The 16,676-nt window shown below is 37.1% G+C and overlaps 1 protein-coding gene across 1 annotated transcript in view; it reads left to right on the top strand.

Moving 5' to 3' along the window:
- Positions 1-16,676, top strand: part of LOC114069341 (lipopolysaccharide-responsive and beige-like anchor protein) — a gene marked incomplete at its 5' end in the record, with an annotated part of 68,521 nt that overhangs the window by 6,672 nt on the left and 45,173 nt on the right. Inside the window, one exon of the mRNA XM_027906060.1 lies at positions 3,773-3,940. Within this exon, the coding sequence (XP_027761861.1) occupies positions 3,773-3,940 (168 nt within the window). The remainder of the gene's footprint in view (positions 1-3,772; positions 3,941-16,676) is intronic.

The following is a 16,676-nucleotide window of genomic DNA, read 5'->3' as shown; positions in this document are numbered from 1 at the left end:
CTTCAAAATCTTTTCACTGTAGGTTAGTATAGGAATAAGGCAAGCGTGTCATTTATTTCTGAGCAGCTTGATTGTGATTATAAATCTATGCTGATGAAAAAAAATGCCATTAAACCTTATATCTGATTTCAGCATTGGAACATCCCAAACTCAAGCACAGTATATATTAATTTTTTAGTAAATATAATGTCATATGCTATATGTCATTGCATAAAATCTAAAGCAGAGATAGAAGTGGAGGGCACAAGCCAGTAGTAGTCACTTTAAAGATACAAATCTTGGTTCTAAGGGGATAATATTGTTTGGGAAAATGTATCATAATAAATGCTTTGAGAACTGATACTGGAAAAAGGAGAAATCTTCCCTAACCTGCTAGTTTTCTGTTTTGTCATTCCAACCACGTTCTGCAAAATTATTTGTTTCAATATTAGACTGATGTTAGTCTTTGATTGCCAGCAGTAAATTATTCTCCATTCATTCCTTTCAGAAAACAGAACAGAAAGAGATGCGCATAAAATAGCAAATTTCAGAGTCGTTCACAAAGAGGTAGTTTTGATTGAACATATTTAGTGACACTGAAAAATATTTATGAATAAACTAAAATTTCCTTGTAAGATCAAAGCTTCTATTAGTGGATGTGTCTGAAGTGTTCCTACTTCCTACCTTGGGAATAGAAAAATGAAAGTTACTAATAGGTGTTTGTGTTTGACATCTGTATACTGTACTTTTTAGCATATCTCAAGTGTTTTAGTCTCTGCCTAATAGATCTCATTAAAAGAACAGATATCAGCCCCGAGACAGTTTGTCAAAGTTAATATGAGTCCCCGTGGACAGAATTGACAATTTGTGTGTGGCTTCACGTGACGGTCTTTTCATGGTCTTGTTTGATCCTTTAACAATCGGACATTAGTCACTGATTTGTTTTACAGTAACTCAATAGGATTGAACGTTACCGTGTTATGCTGGATGCTTTCGAGGGTTTTCTTGTTTTGCACATTTTTTTTGTAGCACACAGTAAATGATGTACTTGGTCTGCCGTGGGAGCTCTAACAATTGATGGGTTTGCTTTAAGAGCAGCATGGGAAGGATGTTTGTATCCCGTGGCTGTGTGCTGTGTCTAACTTGAACCTTAATGAGCAGTGGCTGTCCTGGATGCTTAAGTAATCCTAAATGCTTAGCCAGCCGTACACTTGGTTTAGTTCTGCAAGAAGTAAAGGCTGATGTTTAAATACCCAAACAAACAAAAAGCCTCACCAACCCCCCTCCTTTTTATAGCGGAATGGTTATGCAATTCCAACTTTTTCATTTCTCAGATGGTTTCTTAAGGAGGGCCCATACCTTTATAGTAGATACCTGGCTACAAAGTGCACCACATGGACTGGTTTGGTCCATTGTGTTCTCTTCCTTGACAGTCTTATTTTTTAATTGTTATACAAGCTGTTAATTATTGTTTCTTCATTGATTGTCTCATAGCATAAGCACTTCCCTCCAACCAAGAGCTTAACTGTGAACCTGAAATGTCAGGCAGGCTTATTTAGCCTTTGAATTTGTGTGCTGTCTTTGGTCTGTCCTTCGGGGTACTGATGCTGACGTAGCCGTTTTTCATGAGGCCCTTTTATTTGTGATTTGGCAACTAAGAAAGTTGATTTTAAATGGCCTAATAAGAAAAAAAAAATCTACTTTCCATCTGTACAAATTACAAGTGTAAAATAATTTCAAACTTGAATAAGAGAAGTAAATTCAGGATGACTCCAAAGCCATTCCTTGAGAAGGCAAAAAGTGTCTTTTAGTTTTGCTTTTTTAGAAAAAAAAATTGCATTTATACATATGGTAATCTAAGGAGATTGCAGTGATATTCCTCTAGTTATTAATGTCAAAATGCTTTCTAAGGATAAGACAACTCATTAAAAATCTAGATATTGTAGAAAAGGAAAATATGAACAACTTATACACAGAATATATATACATATGTATGTGTGTGTATATATATATAAAATCCCAAGTTCATTAACACTGTTTTACTTGGCATTAAATAGTTATAATGATAACAGTAAGTATGTTCTAGGGTTAATTTTTTTTAGCAAGATAGCATGAAAATTAATTCTTATCATTGTCATTTACTGAGCCCTGTAGAATTTTATGGCTGCACATTGCAGTATTATGGACACTCATGAGACTCCTGACTGGTTTTATCTTATTAAACAATTTTGAAATCATTAATTTTTAATTGACTTGCTTGTGGTTTTTTATAGTTTTAATTGTATGTCTGTGTCTAAATATTGGGTGGGTTTTTTTAAATTAAAAAGAAGGAAAAAATTAAAAACAGAAAGAAAAAGTCCTGTCTAAGCATATATGTTATAAGGTATTGTTATATGAATATCCAAAGAGATACTATACTGTGTGGTAATTCATTTTAAAGGATGCTTTCAGCAATTCAGTATCCTAATAAAAGTAATAATAAAAAAAGAATGATATGATGTCTAAGATGTGTACAGGTCTTTTCTTGATTGAAAGTTCTAATTAAGTGAATCGAGGAAAATTAACTGAAATTAGCTGTCAGAAAGTCACATTTAAATGAGTGATGATCTGGTGTGGCAGTAAACATTTAAATGATATAAATTGCCATTTAAGTGTATGGTTTAATGTTTGTCATGCATTAATATGACATGAGACTGCAGTGACAATCAAGCAGCTTGCTCTAATTTGAACATATTTAGGGCTTTTGTGTGGAGTGCACCACACAAATTAAGACAATTGCTGGTTTTATGTGTCAATTTAAATGTTGTTTTCAGGCATCGGTTAATGAAACAAACCCATCATTTTTGTGTGCAAATTGCAGAGTGATTTGCCTGGTTTTCAGATTAATTTCAACTTCCTCTGCTCAAAATTAGGGATTTCCTTTGCAAGGAAAATGCCATTCATTTTGTTAGATGAAGAGAATATCAGTTTGTTATGTTGTTTCATTTGCTAATTCAAATAAGAACTGCATTGAACCCTCTGTATAAAATAGAAAAAGCAAATCCTGCTAGTGATTTAAACTAGATGAATTAACTCTTTAGATGACAATGACTTTAAGGTTACCTTTTAATATAGTTGTGCTGTATCTAATATCAGTATGGAGAGATTCTTTGTTTTTTGGATGCTTTTGTCTCTGGGATTGGGTTGTAACTGGATAACATCTTCAGAAAAGCAGCTTAATATTTCAGCATAGTGCTTCTGTATAGGTTTCTGTATATGTTTGTAGAAGAGATGTATACAAGAAATGCATAGAAGTGATAGCAGTTTGGTGTTCCAACATGTTAAATAATTTGTACCCTAACATCCCTTGTTAGTTCCATTTCCCCAAATATATACATCTTCTCTGTGGCTGTCAGAAGCAGATAACTATGCTGTTATTATTCACCATGCAGATCACAGAGAAAAGCACAATTTCATTTTGAGAGTTCATAAAAACATAGCCTAGCTGTCTATAAAGGCACCAATGCTTTCCACTTACTGCTTTTTTGCCTTATTCCCACTCTTACAGTTTAAAAAGCAAAGTCTCCTGGTTAGTGGGAAGAATGGAATGAGACACAGGCATCTCTTACAGGACCTGCCTTTTGTTTGGATAGAATGTCTAAAATACTCTTAGCAATTCTGTATTGTTACAGAATGATAGTTGTTAAGGTAATTTTGTATGCTATTTAAAAAAAATAGTTTCTGTGATTGTGATCACCAGCTGATGACTATCAGGCAAACTCATGTTTATGTTTTGTGTGTGTTTTTTTTACAGGCATTAGAAAGTGAGTTTGTTTCCTGCCAGCTTCACCAGTGGATTGACCTGATTTTTGGCTACAAACAGCAAGGGCCAGAGGCTGTTAGGTCACTGAATGTATTCTACTATTTAACTTACGAAGGAGCTGTTAATTTAAGTTCAATAACGGATTCCGTATTGAGAGAGGTAAGTTGGTACTTTAAATATAGAAAAGAAAAAAAATCTTCATGAGCCACTGCAGTGTTGAAAATTTAAAGATTCTACTTTGTTCAAGGCTCCTGGTGAATGTTCACTTTCTTTGCATTCTCTTGTGGTTTGGCTACAGGCCGATCAAATGCAAGGTACCTTAACCAATTGTCACAGCATGCAGAATTAACAGAACAAGCATGCAAGTTGCTCTTGCACTCTGGGCACCTGGATTCAGCCCAGACTGGGTACCAATATAAAAATAAATGTTCAAGGATTGCCTCAGTTGTTGAGATCAGTCATTTTGTTCCCTAATACTGGATCTTAGTGGCAAAAGACAGTGAGCAACCTTGATTTGGCTTGCACTTCTGAATTTACTTCTGTGCTTTTAACAGTTCTCTTTAAGCGCAATCTTGTACATGTAGTACACATCAAACACTATCGTTTTGCAGCTTCCAGTATTTTAATTTGGTTTACTATCAAACTAAAATACACTGTCCTGTGTTTTTCATCTGCAGAAGCAGATATTTAAACATTGGAAAGATCAGTAGTTTTATTTAGACTCAGCATCGTTCAGAAAATCTGTTTGCTAAAGTATCTCATAGGATATTGTGGGCTTAAAGAGTCCTTCCTCCTCCACCTAGACAGCTGTTGAAAAAAAGAGCAGGGTGGAGTGGGTGATTAAAACAGACTTTTATAGTTTTTTGTCCTCTGTTCAGACAATACACTGGTATCAATTATTGCTGCATATTAAATATATTAATTATAGAATAAATGTAAGTAGTACTTTGTTGTAAAATATTCTCAGTCCCTGAGAACAAAGTAATATGAATGCTATCAACTGTTTTATTTAAATAGGTGATTAGATGTTCACCAACAGAGAACATATGCATGAACTGAATGAAAACAAGAATGAATCCATTTCTGCTTACAAATGCTAGGTTTGCAGCTCATAGTAGGATTCTAGGTTAATCCTTACTGACGTTTTTTGTTATCTACTGCTTATTTAAAGAAAGTCTGAGCATAAGCAATAATGTTTTAAATAATACTATTTTTTCTGTACATATTGGCCATCTGACTGTGTGGGGCACCTTGCCAGCCTCTTAGAGAAAGTTATCTCATAGCAACACTGTGGGTTGTAGCTGGTTTGTGCGTACAGTGAGAAGCTTTGGGGGGTTTGCATGGCACGTGGGGTATGCAGGGACTGACTTAAGTACCGATGCAGTGTTGTCATTACTTGGGTTACCATCAGTCTGCAGACTGCATTTTGTTCTACTTAGAGCTAAAATACTTATGTTGCACATAAATACACTTAATTGAGCTAAGGAAAGGGGTACTGGGACACTTGGCTCATAAGAAAAAATGTCATCATCGGGGTCTGAAAAAGTTACTGACCTAGTACTAGAGTACTAGATGTTCACCCTGTCATGTTTTCATTTCACTGATAATGTTTTCCCACTTTACACTGACAAGGAATTAATCTTACCTTGTAAGAGTATTAGACTCTTGAAGTACTTCGTATAAATGTGAGCTGAAATATAGACTGGGTATTATGTGTAATTTATTCTTAATTTTGTTATGAAATAAATCATCATTGAACCATTGCTTCTGAAACTAATAATTAAAGTAATGCTAATCAAAATAGCAGTCTCCACACACAATTTTTTAAAAGTTTTTAATTTTTCTAGAACAGTTCTATTATTAGATGAACTGGGATCTATTCTACTTGTGTTGTAGCCTGAAAAAAAGTAACTTAAGACCATGGAAGTTGCAAATCTGTCTGGATATGTGGATCATCTCAGAGAGACATTCACTTTATTACCAGATATTTTGGATTTGTCATGTTTTTATTGTACTTTACTACAGTGTTTCTTTCTTTTGAGTTGCTCTGTGCTACCTGAGCTGAGTGGCATATAAAAATGAAAACAGGAGGGGGAGAATGGCAGTGTTGTTGAGTTCATAATAATGGAGTAGCTTAGCAGCAGCAGAATTTTGAAACACTACTGATGGTGTCAAATGAATGCAGGCAGCAAAACGAACAGTCTCTTGTCGTACTTTTGTTCTGAGTTGGTTGAATATTGGTCCAATAGAATACTTTTATTTATCATTTTTAAGCAGATCATTAAAACAGTTGAAGGATTCCTGTTTAGTTAGGTATCCCTTGCTATTTACATGTATTTTGTAAGGCTTATTTTTTATTATGTAAGCATGTATATGCAGTTTGAGATTTGAGTATGATCAGCCCTGATGGGATATTGACAGTGCAGAGATTTAATGGCTATCATCACCAGTGGGGACTTATTCTGCTTTTACTTATGGGTAGAGATGAAAGTAATGAAAAATCTGTTTGTGTGTATATGTATGTGCATAATCATTCTATATCTATGTGCTAAATGAATTTATCATGCACCTTTGACAGCATCACCTTCTTCCTGCTTGCTAATCCATCTCCCTGAGGACCTGCACTAACGTTCTGTACTGCCAAGCAGCTTCAATCAGCATTTATTTTTCTCCTTCAGTCAGCTTGCCAGAAAATACTTCGTCTTTGCTCCAGCAAATTCCTGGTTAGAGGCCAAATGAATTTCTGATCTGGGAAATTAGCAGTATTTTTAGGCAGGCAGGACACCTCAGATTTAGTACCTGTTTATTAGGCAAGTAATAAACTGGAAATTTTACTCTAGATTCCTTCATTTCAAAAAGGATGCTTTTGGTTTTTTCATCTTGATAAGATTCAGGGTTTGGGTCTTCAAATCTTGGGAGTTGTAGCAGAAAATGTATTTTTATTTGCAAACCTAAGCCAAGGAGAAACCTTTGTATGCTCTGAGGGCTGCAAGTTCTTGAGGCTTGTAGGTATCATGTGGAAAAAATAGCATGTGCTTAAACCATGCCTCTTTCCCCACATAGACAGTCAATGCTAAGCCTGGCCCTCATCAGTAATGAGAAGGCTATCTGATGCATGTGTTTCTGAAGTATCTTTGCAGATATTTGTATGGATATTGGTGACCTGACTTATCAAAGGGGCCACACACAGAACAATAGTGGAAGGAACTGAGGACTGGAGGGGTGTAGGTTAATGCAGAATTTCCTTAGGTCTCCTAAATGGCTCCAACTGGCACCTTTATTTTTATAGGCAGTCAGGTTATATATATTACAAGAAGGAAGTACTCGTCTAGGAAGGAAAACTACTTGATTAAAACCATATTCCACCTTTCTTTTTTTTTTTTTTTTAAACTGAAAATGTAGAACTTTTACATCCACTTATACTTCTATGAACAATTTTTTTCCTGCCATTCTTTCTGCCTATGGGAATAAAGGAAGTAAAGTATTCTGAAAGGATGACTGCCATAATAGAAAATCTTAAACTAAAATGCAAACCATGGGCCACATGCTACCTTTTGGCAGATAAACCGTGGGGAGCGCAAGGCTTGCATAATTCAAAGGCAAATCTCAAGGGGAGGGGAGTAGATCGAGAGAGAAGGGTTTGAGTCACAGCCAGGGGGGGAAGGGAGCTGCAGCCAGGAGAAGCAAGGCAAGAGATCCAGTATCTCTGCTGGCACTGCTCATCCCTGCAGAGGCCGTTCCTTCATCCTCCTCTTTTTCCCTCAAACCATTTTAGTAGCGTTGTCATTGACTCTCATCCTCGTACTTGAGTGTCCTACTTGAAGGAGGTTACAGCTGCAGAGGGAAGTTGCTGTTCAGTTGACAAGCAGTAACCATCTTTCCAGTGGAAAATACTGTATTTGCCAGCAGAGGTGTGCTGTATCTCTGCCTTCTGTTGACTTGCTCTTGAGCACCCTGTTTTGATCTGTGGAACTCCCAAACACAAGATCTGCTGTGGAAGGGCTCTTTTTGTTGCCTGTAGAAGAGGCAAGGAGGAGTCATGTAGCATAGATAAATGTCATCCTGCTGTTCTGGAGAGAATTCGCAGCACCTTCTTATCACGAATTCTGCTCTTTTTGCCATAGCTGTCCAAGAATGGAGGAAAACAAAAAAAAAAAAAGTAGAATTGTATCTAAGTCATTTGGACAAGCAACTGATTAGGAGCTGAAACACAATCTGTAGAAAATAATTTGCATCTTGGACTGATTTGTGGGTATTTCATCAGAGTCTCAGTCAGAAGAATAGAAATTTCTCTTGTCTCTGGCTTAGATTCACAAAGGATGTTTGTGAATCTGGGCTGCACGCAGAGTTACTAATTAGAAGTCCATTTCTCCACTGATACTCCTATGACACTCCTAGTGTAAACACTGGATAAGAGCAAAGAAAAGGGATGAAGTTAATACTGGGAAGACAAAATATTACCTGGAGAATGCATCATTGGTTTATACAGCGACCCCTGCACCTCAGGAAGCATTCTGAATTTTCTACCACACTTATCAAAAAGCACCTAACTGTATTTTAAAAAAAAAAAAAAAAAATTAACATAGCATCTGATATGATCTTTGAAGTCGGCAGTTATGGAAGAGTAATGATTTTTAAATTAGCAATAATAGCTCAGAAAACAGGAGAATTAAGTCCCATGCAGTTAATAAACTCCATCAGACGATCTGCTTTTTAGCCTTAGATGGTTCTGTTGTTTTCTACTTCTTCCTTTGAAGAGAAGGTGCCTTTTTGTTACATGAAGGTAGTCTGTTTAGCATTAGGAAGCACAGCTTTCTCCATTCTCTCGGCACCTTTCTTCCTCTTGCTGATATTTTATTTCCATATGAACTGAGGAGTTTCCAAAATTGTGAAGAATCAGCTTGGACATAGTATTTGGTATGTTATTTGAATGCGCCACTTCTGATTATATATAGAGAGAAAATAATTCTTTTATTTTCAGTTTTATCCCATATTTCAGGCATATGGGATAAATTATTTAATGGATAATAGCTTTTAAATGTTGCTCAAGATTAATATCTTTGGGTAAGTTTTATGCATCTTAGACCTATCTCTTATTAGTCTTATTTTATTTTTAAATATTTACAGTTTGAGAGACTTCTGTGCTTTCCAAAAGAAGTTACAAGGATGTTTAGTTTACATGACCCCAGTTACATGACAGCAGTAGCAGATCTGATATCTTATCCCAGAGAAAGCATTTTTGGCCTCTCTTTTAGCTGTGTTCATGGTGGGAGTTAATAGCATATTTCAGCTCTAACTCAGCTGGAAAACCCTGACAACAGTGAATCTTTCACAGTGTATAAACACAATTTGTATTTATAGCATAGTTAACATTTACTAAATAGTTGGGAAAAGGATCAGTCTGGTTTTAGCAGGATGGGCAACAGTCTTTGTGGCTGTGATGAGTTTTAAAATGTAAAATAAAATGGTTATAAAATACTGTTGCAGAGCAGTAAATTTAGATGTGTTGAATTCACTAAGTAACGAATTCATGCAGGCAAAATTCAGAGTATTGTAGAAACAACCTTTGAATCATGTCTGACCAGAAGTGCGTTGCACAGATGGCATGCTTGATGTTGTGCAGCACAGGAACAGTGTGAAAACAGCAAATCAATGTTAAACATTGGTCACGTTTTAATTGCAAATCTATTTTAAAATACAATTACATGTAACCAGAGTTAAGAAAGCTGTTTTTAAAGGAAGCATACCTCATGGCTAAGGGAGAGGTGGACTTGGCAATGCAACCAAACCCGTGTTTGGTCCTGGTCTTTTCCAGGGAAGGTACCCAGGGCAGGAGTGTGGAACACAGGCAGGGTCTCCCGTGTGGGCAGGTACCACTGCTCAAGGAAATCAGCTTGTCTGGGCATCAGGACTCTCCCGTGAAAGGAAGTACCTTCTTCTAGTGAGAAGATCATTAAAATAACAGGAGCACCATTCCTGCCACCACTCAGTATCATTTACCTATTAGTTCTCACACCTCAGCTCACACTGTGACCTGCTTGTGGTGTTGGAGTGAAGGGGCAAAATGAGCATAAGCAAGTGTTTACTGTGATATCTGAGAGGTGTGGCACTTCTTTGATTCCATTCAGCCCAGAGTTTGATGTGACAAATGGGTATTTATTGCCCTTTGTCTTAAATATTTCCTCCAGTGCTTAGAAACAGAAATGAAAAGTACTCAGCTAGGTTCTGATCCAGAAAAATATGTGACCTGGTTGTTCTCTTTTATCTCTTTTATCCTTCATCCAATAGAATAGGTTCTAATTTTACCTGCTGCTTCTGCTCCTGTATCTAGCAGGTAAAGGATAGTTTAGAGTTAATTAGAAGAGGACTGAGATGCCTTGGCTATACGTAGTAAACCTTTTTGGAAGGAACTAATTAATGTGAATTAGTTCTTCAGCTCAGAGTATGTTTTTCCTCAGCTTCTGATTGAAATTCAAAGATAGAAATTTTCAGCGCAGTCAGTTCTCTCACCTCTTCTTGCTTGACCTGTCTTGTGGATCTATCAGAACCAGAGAGGTTTTGAGACCCCTCCTGGGCTCGTTACATTTTCATTTGTGCCTGACTGGTCAGTCTTACTGACATATTTGTTGGGCAGCATTAAATAAGAAGGAGTAATCAAAAGGTAAACAAGGTATGGATAAAAGCCATGTTCATAATCCTTCAAAAATATATTTTTTTAATAGAAATTATTTCTATTTTTAAACCTTTTTTTCCTCTTCCATATGTGGAAAGGGTGAGGTATACTTCTGTATAATAGCTGCAGTTATCATATACTAAGTCATATAGCTTGAATGAAACATGGAAGTGAATAGGCTACAAAAATTTCTTTGTGTCATCAGCATGCTTTGATTGTTTGCAGGTTCTTTATGCTGTCCAGAGAATTGACTTTCACAGTAATTGGGAAACTAAAAGTTTTTTGTTTGCAATGTTTTCATTCTCTTTGCTTGTTGCAGCCTAGGGTGTCTAGCTCATCAGTTTTCCCTCTGTGTCTGTAGATGTGTGTGGTATTTACTTACCAAACTTTATTATTTTAGTTTTTAGTTATGTTTGATGAATAGCTGCTGCTTTAGTGAGAAAGCTTGTGGTCATGACGAAGGGGCTTTTCCTCAAGCACTATTTAAAAATCAAGTCTCAGTTAAATGTTATATACTGTTAAATAATAACAAAAAATTCATTCACTGCAGTAGAACACTCTGAGATACTATTTTCTCCATAGTTTGGAAACAGCAAGTTTCATCTTGCATGTAGTGGTTATGAGAGTTTAAATAAATGTATTTCATAGCTTAGCAAAATTAGTTATTTGTTTCTTTTTCACAATTGTTACACATTCTGAAAGATGATCACATAAGACAGTTTAAGGACCATTACATTTTGGATTTTTACTTTGGTGTATTAACCCCCTTCAGATTGAAATGTTTTATTTTAATGAAGTTTTTTTATTTAATAAATAGAAATGACATCAAAGTCTAAGAAATTCTGTGGAATGCTAACAGATTGATTTAGATTGCTTTTTTCCAGAGAAGAAAGTTTTGTATCAGAATATTTGGGATCTCCTGAAATCTTCATCTGCCACGGCAAAGAGAGATTGCAGCAATTTTGGTTGTGGTGCTCAAATAAAACAGAAACAGTTATATTTTTAAAAACTAGTCTCAGAGCTGCTTAGGATTTTGCTTGTACTGAATCCAGTTTTACTTGCCGGTCTTTAAATTCATTTTAACTCTCTTTTTAGACTCTTTTCCCTTTTTATTTTGTCAGTCTCTTTGAAGTACTACCAGACCTGTTTTTGTAGTTCCAGTGGTTTTTATCTGCTTCTTTCCAGTAGCCAAAGATTTAGGTGTTTTGAATGAGCACATCAGTGCTCCAGACAGAGATACTGTTTGAAATTATCCATGAACCCAGTGCCTCTGAACATTATTGAGTGACATTTGTTTCTGTTGGTTGTGTCTGCTCTGACTAACTGGTTTCTTTCAGATTGGCAGCTGGGATTACGCCGCAGTAGACGGACAGCTGCGTGAGCTGGAGATTGCAACCAGGCCGTGCTGAGCCTCTGTTTAATATGCCTGGAATGTATATATTCAGATTGGAACAACTTGCATGGCCCTGAGGGGGTTCTATTTGTATTCTCACAAACTGTGATTACTTCCTGTTTTACTTTGATTGCCATGTAATTGTCATACTGATTTGTCTGGACAAAAAGACTTCATTTTTCTTTATTCTTGCAGAAAATTTCCTAATGTAGTTTAAGAGCTGGGTCAGGGGGTTTGTTTTTAAAGATGTGGTGGAAGGCATGCTATGCTGTGCTCCTTCCTACACTTTTCTGATGTAAATAGAATAATGCATTATTCATGTATGGAATCTTAAATAGCTTCAAGAAAAAAGGTAATCGTGTGTAGGGTAACCCCTCCCTCTCCAGGTATCTGCAGTAGTTTGGATTTTATAAATAACAACTGGTTAGACTTAGTAATCAACCTCGAGACAACTCTGGTATTTTGAGCAGGCAGAAGGAGGTGAAATTGGGGAGTGGGAAGAAGAAAAGAAAAATATTATGCAGCAGATGTGTTTCCTGCAAGGAAGCTAAAAAGAAGAGAGAAAAACCTCTGTGCTTAGTTTATATTTGATGGCTTTAATTTCTGTGTGTATCTGTTGTTTTCTTGTGTAATGAGGCACGCTCAGTTCTGTTACATACATCCCTCATGCACCACAGCAGGCAAAGGTTGTGCACTTTTTGCTTCATAGCAGCTCTCTCATGTACTCTAATAATGCCCCCCTCTGTGGGCTGTTGACAGTATTTCTGCCCACGCTTCAGCTCTGAAGCCATAAACCTGTGGTGCTTGGGTTGAAGTAGTACCTGCATTAGTGGGCAGTAACAGGCACCTTCTACACCCCGCTTGGTTAACAGAGGGTGTATCACATTTTGCAGTCGGATTTAATGATACCTAGAGAACAGTATGTAACTCTTGATCTTGGAGCATCTTTTCTTTAGCCTTTCTTCTGTCCTTGCTCCATTCCCTTCTCTGCCGTTTCTTAGATTTCAAAGCTAACAAAGACAGTTTTCTTAAGTCGGTACGTTAAGTGAATAGTGCAGTGATAAAACACAAATTTGAAGTGATTCGATTCAAAAGGTTTGATTTGTGGAGTCAAAACAAGAGAAACAATTTTCTGGTTTGACATGAAGAAAGTAGACTGCTCATTTTATTTTTAAAACAGCAAATGGGAGTGTGTGAATTTATGATACTAACATTTGAGCGCTGTATTTTTTCCTTGGGTCAAGTGTAGTGCAATGTCCCCAGGGCAGGTGTACAGTCAGCCAGCATATACATTGCTTGTGTCAGAAAAGCATTTTGCCCATTTTTCACAATCTTGACCTAATGGGGACTGTTAGGAAACAAGGGAGATGGTGCTACAAAGAGCTTCTCTTTATAATCTATTGCGTCTTTTCAGCAGTTTTATCTAACTGTTATGAATCCTGCTTGTTCTCTGGCCAGGATTACCTGTGTTTCCATAGTCTGTGAGGAATTTAACTAGGAATCTCTCTGTGGGAGCATAAGTGGCTCTCTGGTCAGAGGAGGTTTTTTGATCACTTGTTACCAGAGCTTGATTTTAATCACTGTCCCGTGGGGAAGGGAGCTCGTCAGTTGGCTGCTAAGCCATTCAACTTCACTGTCTGAGGGGAAACCTGTCAAATAGTCTGTGTTCTCTGATGCTGTAAAGCAACATCTGGGTGGAAGGAAAGGGAAAGCAAGTAATCATAATTGCATATCGCTCAAGCCAATAGAAGTCACTAAGGAACATGTGTGTAAACCTTTTTGAATATTGAAAAGTGAGGTAGGAGCGGCAGAGAGCCAAAGTAATTATTTTTGCAAAGGCTCTTATTTTCTGGACATAAATACTGGGCAGAAAGATGGAGGATGAACCCAAAACGTTTTCTGTCCCTGACACGTATGCTGAAATAATATGTATTACAATGCATGATGTTATTTCACCTGGGTTTTCAAATGTTTGGCAATTAAGTCTTAGAGATTTGAGAAGTAACTGGGAATACTTAGGTGTAGATCTGCAAGGGCACTGAAAGCAGCCTCTTTGTAGTGAAGAATAAGGTTGTAGCTTGTCGTACCCTCAGACCCAGGCGTGCATTTTAACATGGGTGTGCTGTGCCCTTGGACTCTTCAGACAGTTTGGTGTTTTGTGTCTGAGGAGGCATGATGAAAGCAACTCCGAGCTAGTCCCTTTAAAGGTCTTTAAATCTGGAGTTAAATGGTGTATGTCTTGCCTTTTAACTAATATGGGCCTTCGTTTCAGGATTTGAGTTCAAAACTGGAGACCGTTTCATTCTTTCTCTGTGACACTCACTGCAGTTCCCCCTCCACCCGCCCTCCCTCATATTTAATTTTATAGTTCTTTCAGACATAAACATGAAAAAAAAGCAATTTTGACTTAGTTTCTGAGTGTTGCTGCAAAGAAAAGTAACAAACATCTGTTTTTACCTTAACTGCATCCATATGTTCAACCTCCCCATCACCCTCCTTCCCAAAAAATTTACAGCCGTATTTGGTGGGTACTGCATACTGTTGAATTAACTTTCTTCACAGTTAGATTGGAGAGTAAGTTCGGAGACTGAAAATATCCGTGCTAAACAGTGGCTAGAAGCTACATTACAGCTAAGCCAAGTTTTCAAGGTTTTTACTCTTCCTCTTTTAATTTATTTTCATTCTCCCCTTCCTACCTCCCTCCAAGAAAAGAGGGGATGATCTAGGAGACTTTTTAAGGAACAGGTTATTGTGGTAATCAGATAAATGTTAACTTGTGAAATTTGTTTTTGACCTTCATGCTTCTAAATTAATTAACTTTCAAAATACTGTGTTATGTAAGTATGTGGTTTGAGATGCATACTGTATGGATTATTGTAAAGGGTTGCTCACCTTGTTTCATTTTATTACTACTTGTTGTAGCATCTGGAGCAATTCTGGCCTTACCAGAGTTTTGGTTTTGTAGAGGATTAACAGGAAGAAGGCAGTTTTACTGAGATATTTGAGAAGCAGTGAAACAAAATGTTGAAGGATACTATCTTTTAGTTTCTGGTGTACAGCATGCTTTCAACAATAAGAGTTTTTAGAGCTAAAGATATCTTTCAAACAAAGGCTATTCCTTTCTAATTATGTAGTGCCTTTAATAGATGTGAAACTAGTGAAATTTTCCAAATATTTCTACCTACAGCCATCTAAATGGTTGTATGCTCCAGAGGGATTCAGCAGTGGGAGAACACATGCCTTTCCTTTGCTGCTAGCAGCAGCTATCAGTCTCTTAGTAATACTGAAAACTCAGTTGGAAGCTGGGCTATAATTCATTAGAAAGCAAGTGGATGACTTTTTGACTGTTGGTCGTTTTACTGTATATTCTCAGGTAAGTAGTAGGTTGTTTTCTTCAAAGGAGATATTAATTATGCCTCTGAGGAAAAGATTCCCTACTCCTACCTGATTTTCTTTGACAGGTTGAACAAAAGTCTGAGTGACATCTGGTGGCTCTTTCTATTGTTATGTAAATTGAGAGAGTGGGGATTGATTGTAGCTTCACCATCCCATTTCTGCTGACAGAGGAAGGTCATCTTTCTGTGTGTGATCCTTCTGACTGAGACATCAGAACCTGGAGTTGACATCTGGATTGACTTCGAATACAATCTGGGAAAAGAAGGGGATCATTTAGGGTTGCTAATACTCTCCCATAGTCATTATTACAAAATGTGGAAGTTAAATAAAGAAACCTTTACATTTTTTTTCTTGGTAATTAGAAGGAATGCAGGAGATTTTTTTTTTTTTTTCTGAAGTCTAGCCACTATGTCTAGACATATTTGTCTTAGTGGTGTTGCCTTTTACTCAAGGGTTGTTCAGATTTCTTTTGGATCTCTGAAGACACCGGTAAAGACGATGTACAGATACCAGTATCTTTGCTTTTATACCCTATATGCACTTTTGATGTTTTATGAAACCTTGTTACCTGTAGTATGACATGATGTGATTGTGGATTTTCCCCAGTTCTGTTGGCTAAAAGGGAAAGAGAGTCAGGGGACTATTGCTATCCTGGAACTGTAGACTTGAGTATTTTTTTTGAAGGACCAGATGGAACCTAATGAGTCTAAAAGACTTGTTTGTGGCGGAACTGTACATCACAAACTCAAGCTAGATCATGAACAGGGATGTAGAAACTGACTGTTAAGACTGAAAACAGAGAATTTGTGATCCTCTGGGACAGGTTTTGGCAAAATCGTTGTCTCACTGGCCGGAAGTTTCTCCGGGTCTGACAGAGCACTGTGAAAACAGGCAGTGACTATCAACCAGTGGCTTGAGTGGAATATTTTATACTGTTTTGTAATATCCCAGAGAGATTCTCTTCTGCACTGAGGATAGGTGGGAGACAAATAGCTGTTCTCATGCTGCGGTTGTGTGGTCTAGGAGTGTGATTATGATGAGCATCGTGTATGTGAGTAAGGAGTGGAATCGTAACCATGTCTCCTCCAGTTTTTATGTTGCTGGAAGGTAGCGAGTTCCTCTGAGATCTGGATTGTGGAAAACAGCATTCTGACTGTTGATCTTCCATTGATTAAAGCAATTATAACATCTGATTTTTCGTTATACATCAGTTTGGGCTCTTGTTGTGATGAACTTATTGGAAGTATTTGAATTACTCTGCATCAGTATATGATATCTTGTGTTTCATTTTCCCTTACTTAGTACTGGCATTATGTAAGGGTCTATAGTTTCAAGTGGTAGCATTGGGAATTAAAGGACATACCAGATTCCATGATTAAGAAAAAATTCTGATTCCCTTTAAATGCTGAACATGAGCATTTGGGAATGAAAGT

Source organism: Empidonax traillii, unplaced genomic scaffold (assembly GCF_003031625.1).
Source record: "Empidonax traillii isolate 1590-97213 ecotype Southwest subspecies unplaced genomic scaffold, ASM303162v1 scaffold1245:size146629, whole genome shotgun sequence".
NCBI classification, from domain to species: Eukaryota; Metazoa; Chordata; class Aves; order Passeriformes; family Tyrannidae; genus Empidonax; species Empidonax traillii.
The sequence above is the reverse complement of the archived record's forward strand: the minus strand, read 5'-3'. Positions and strand labels throughout refer to the sequence as shown.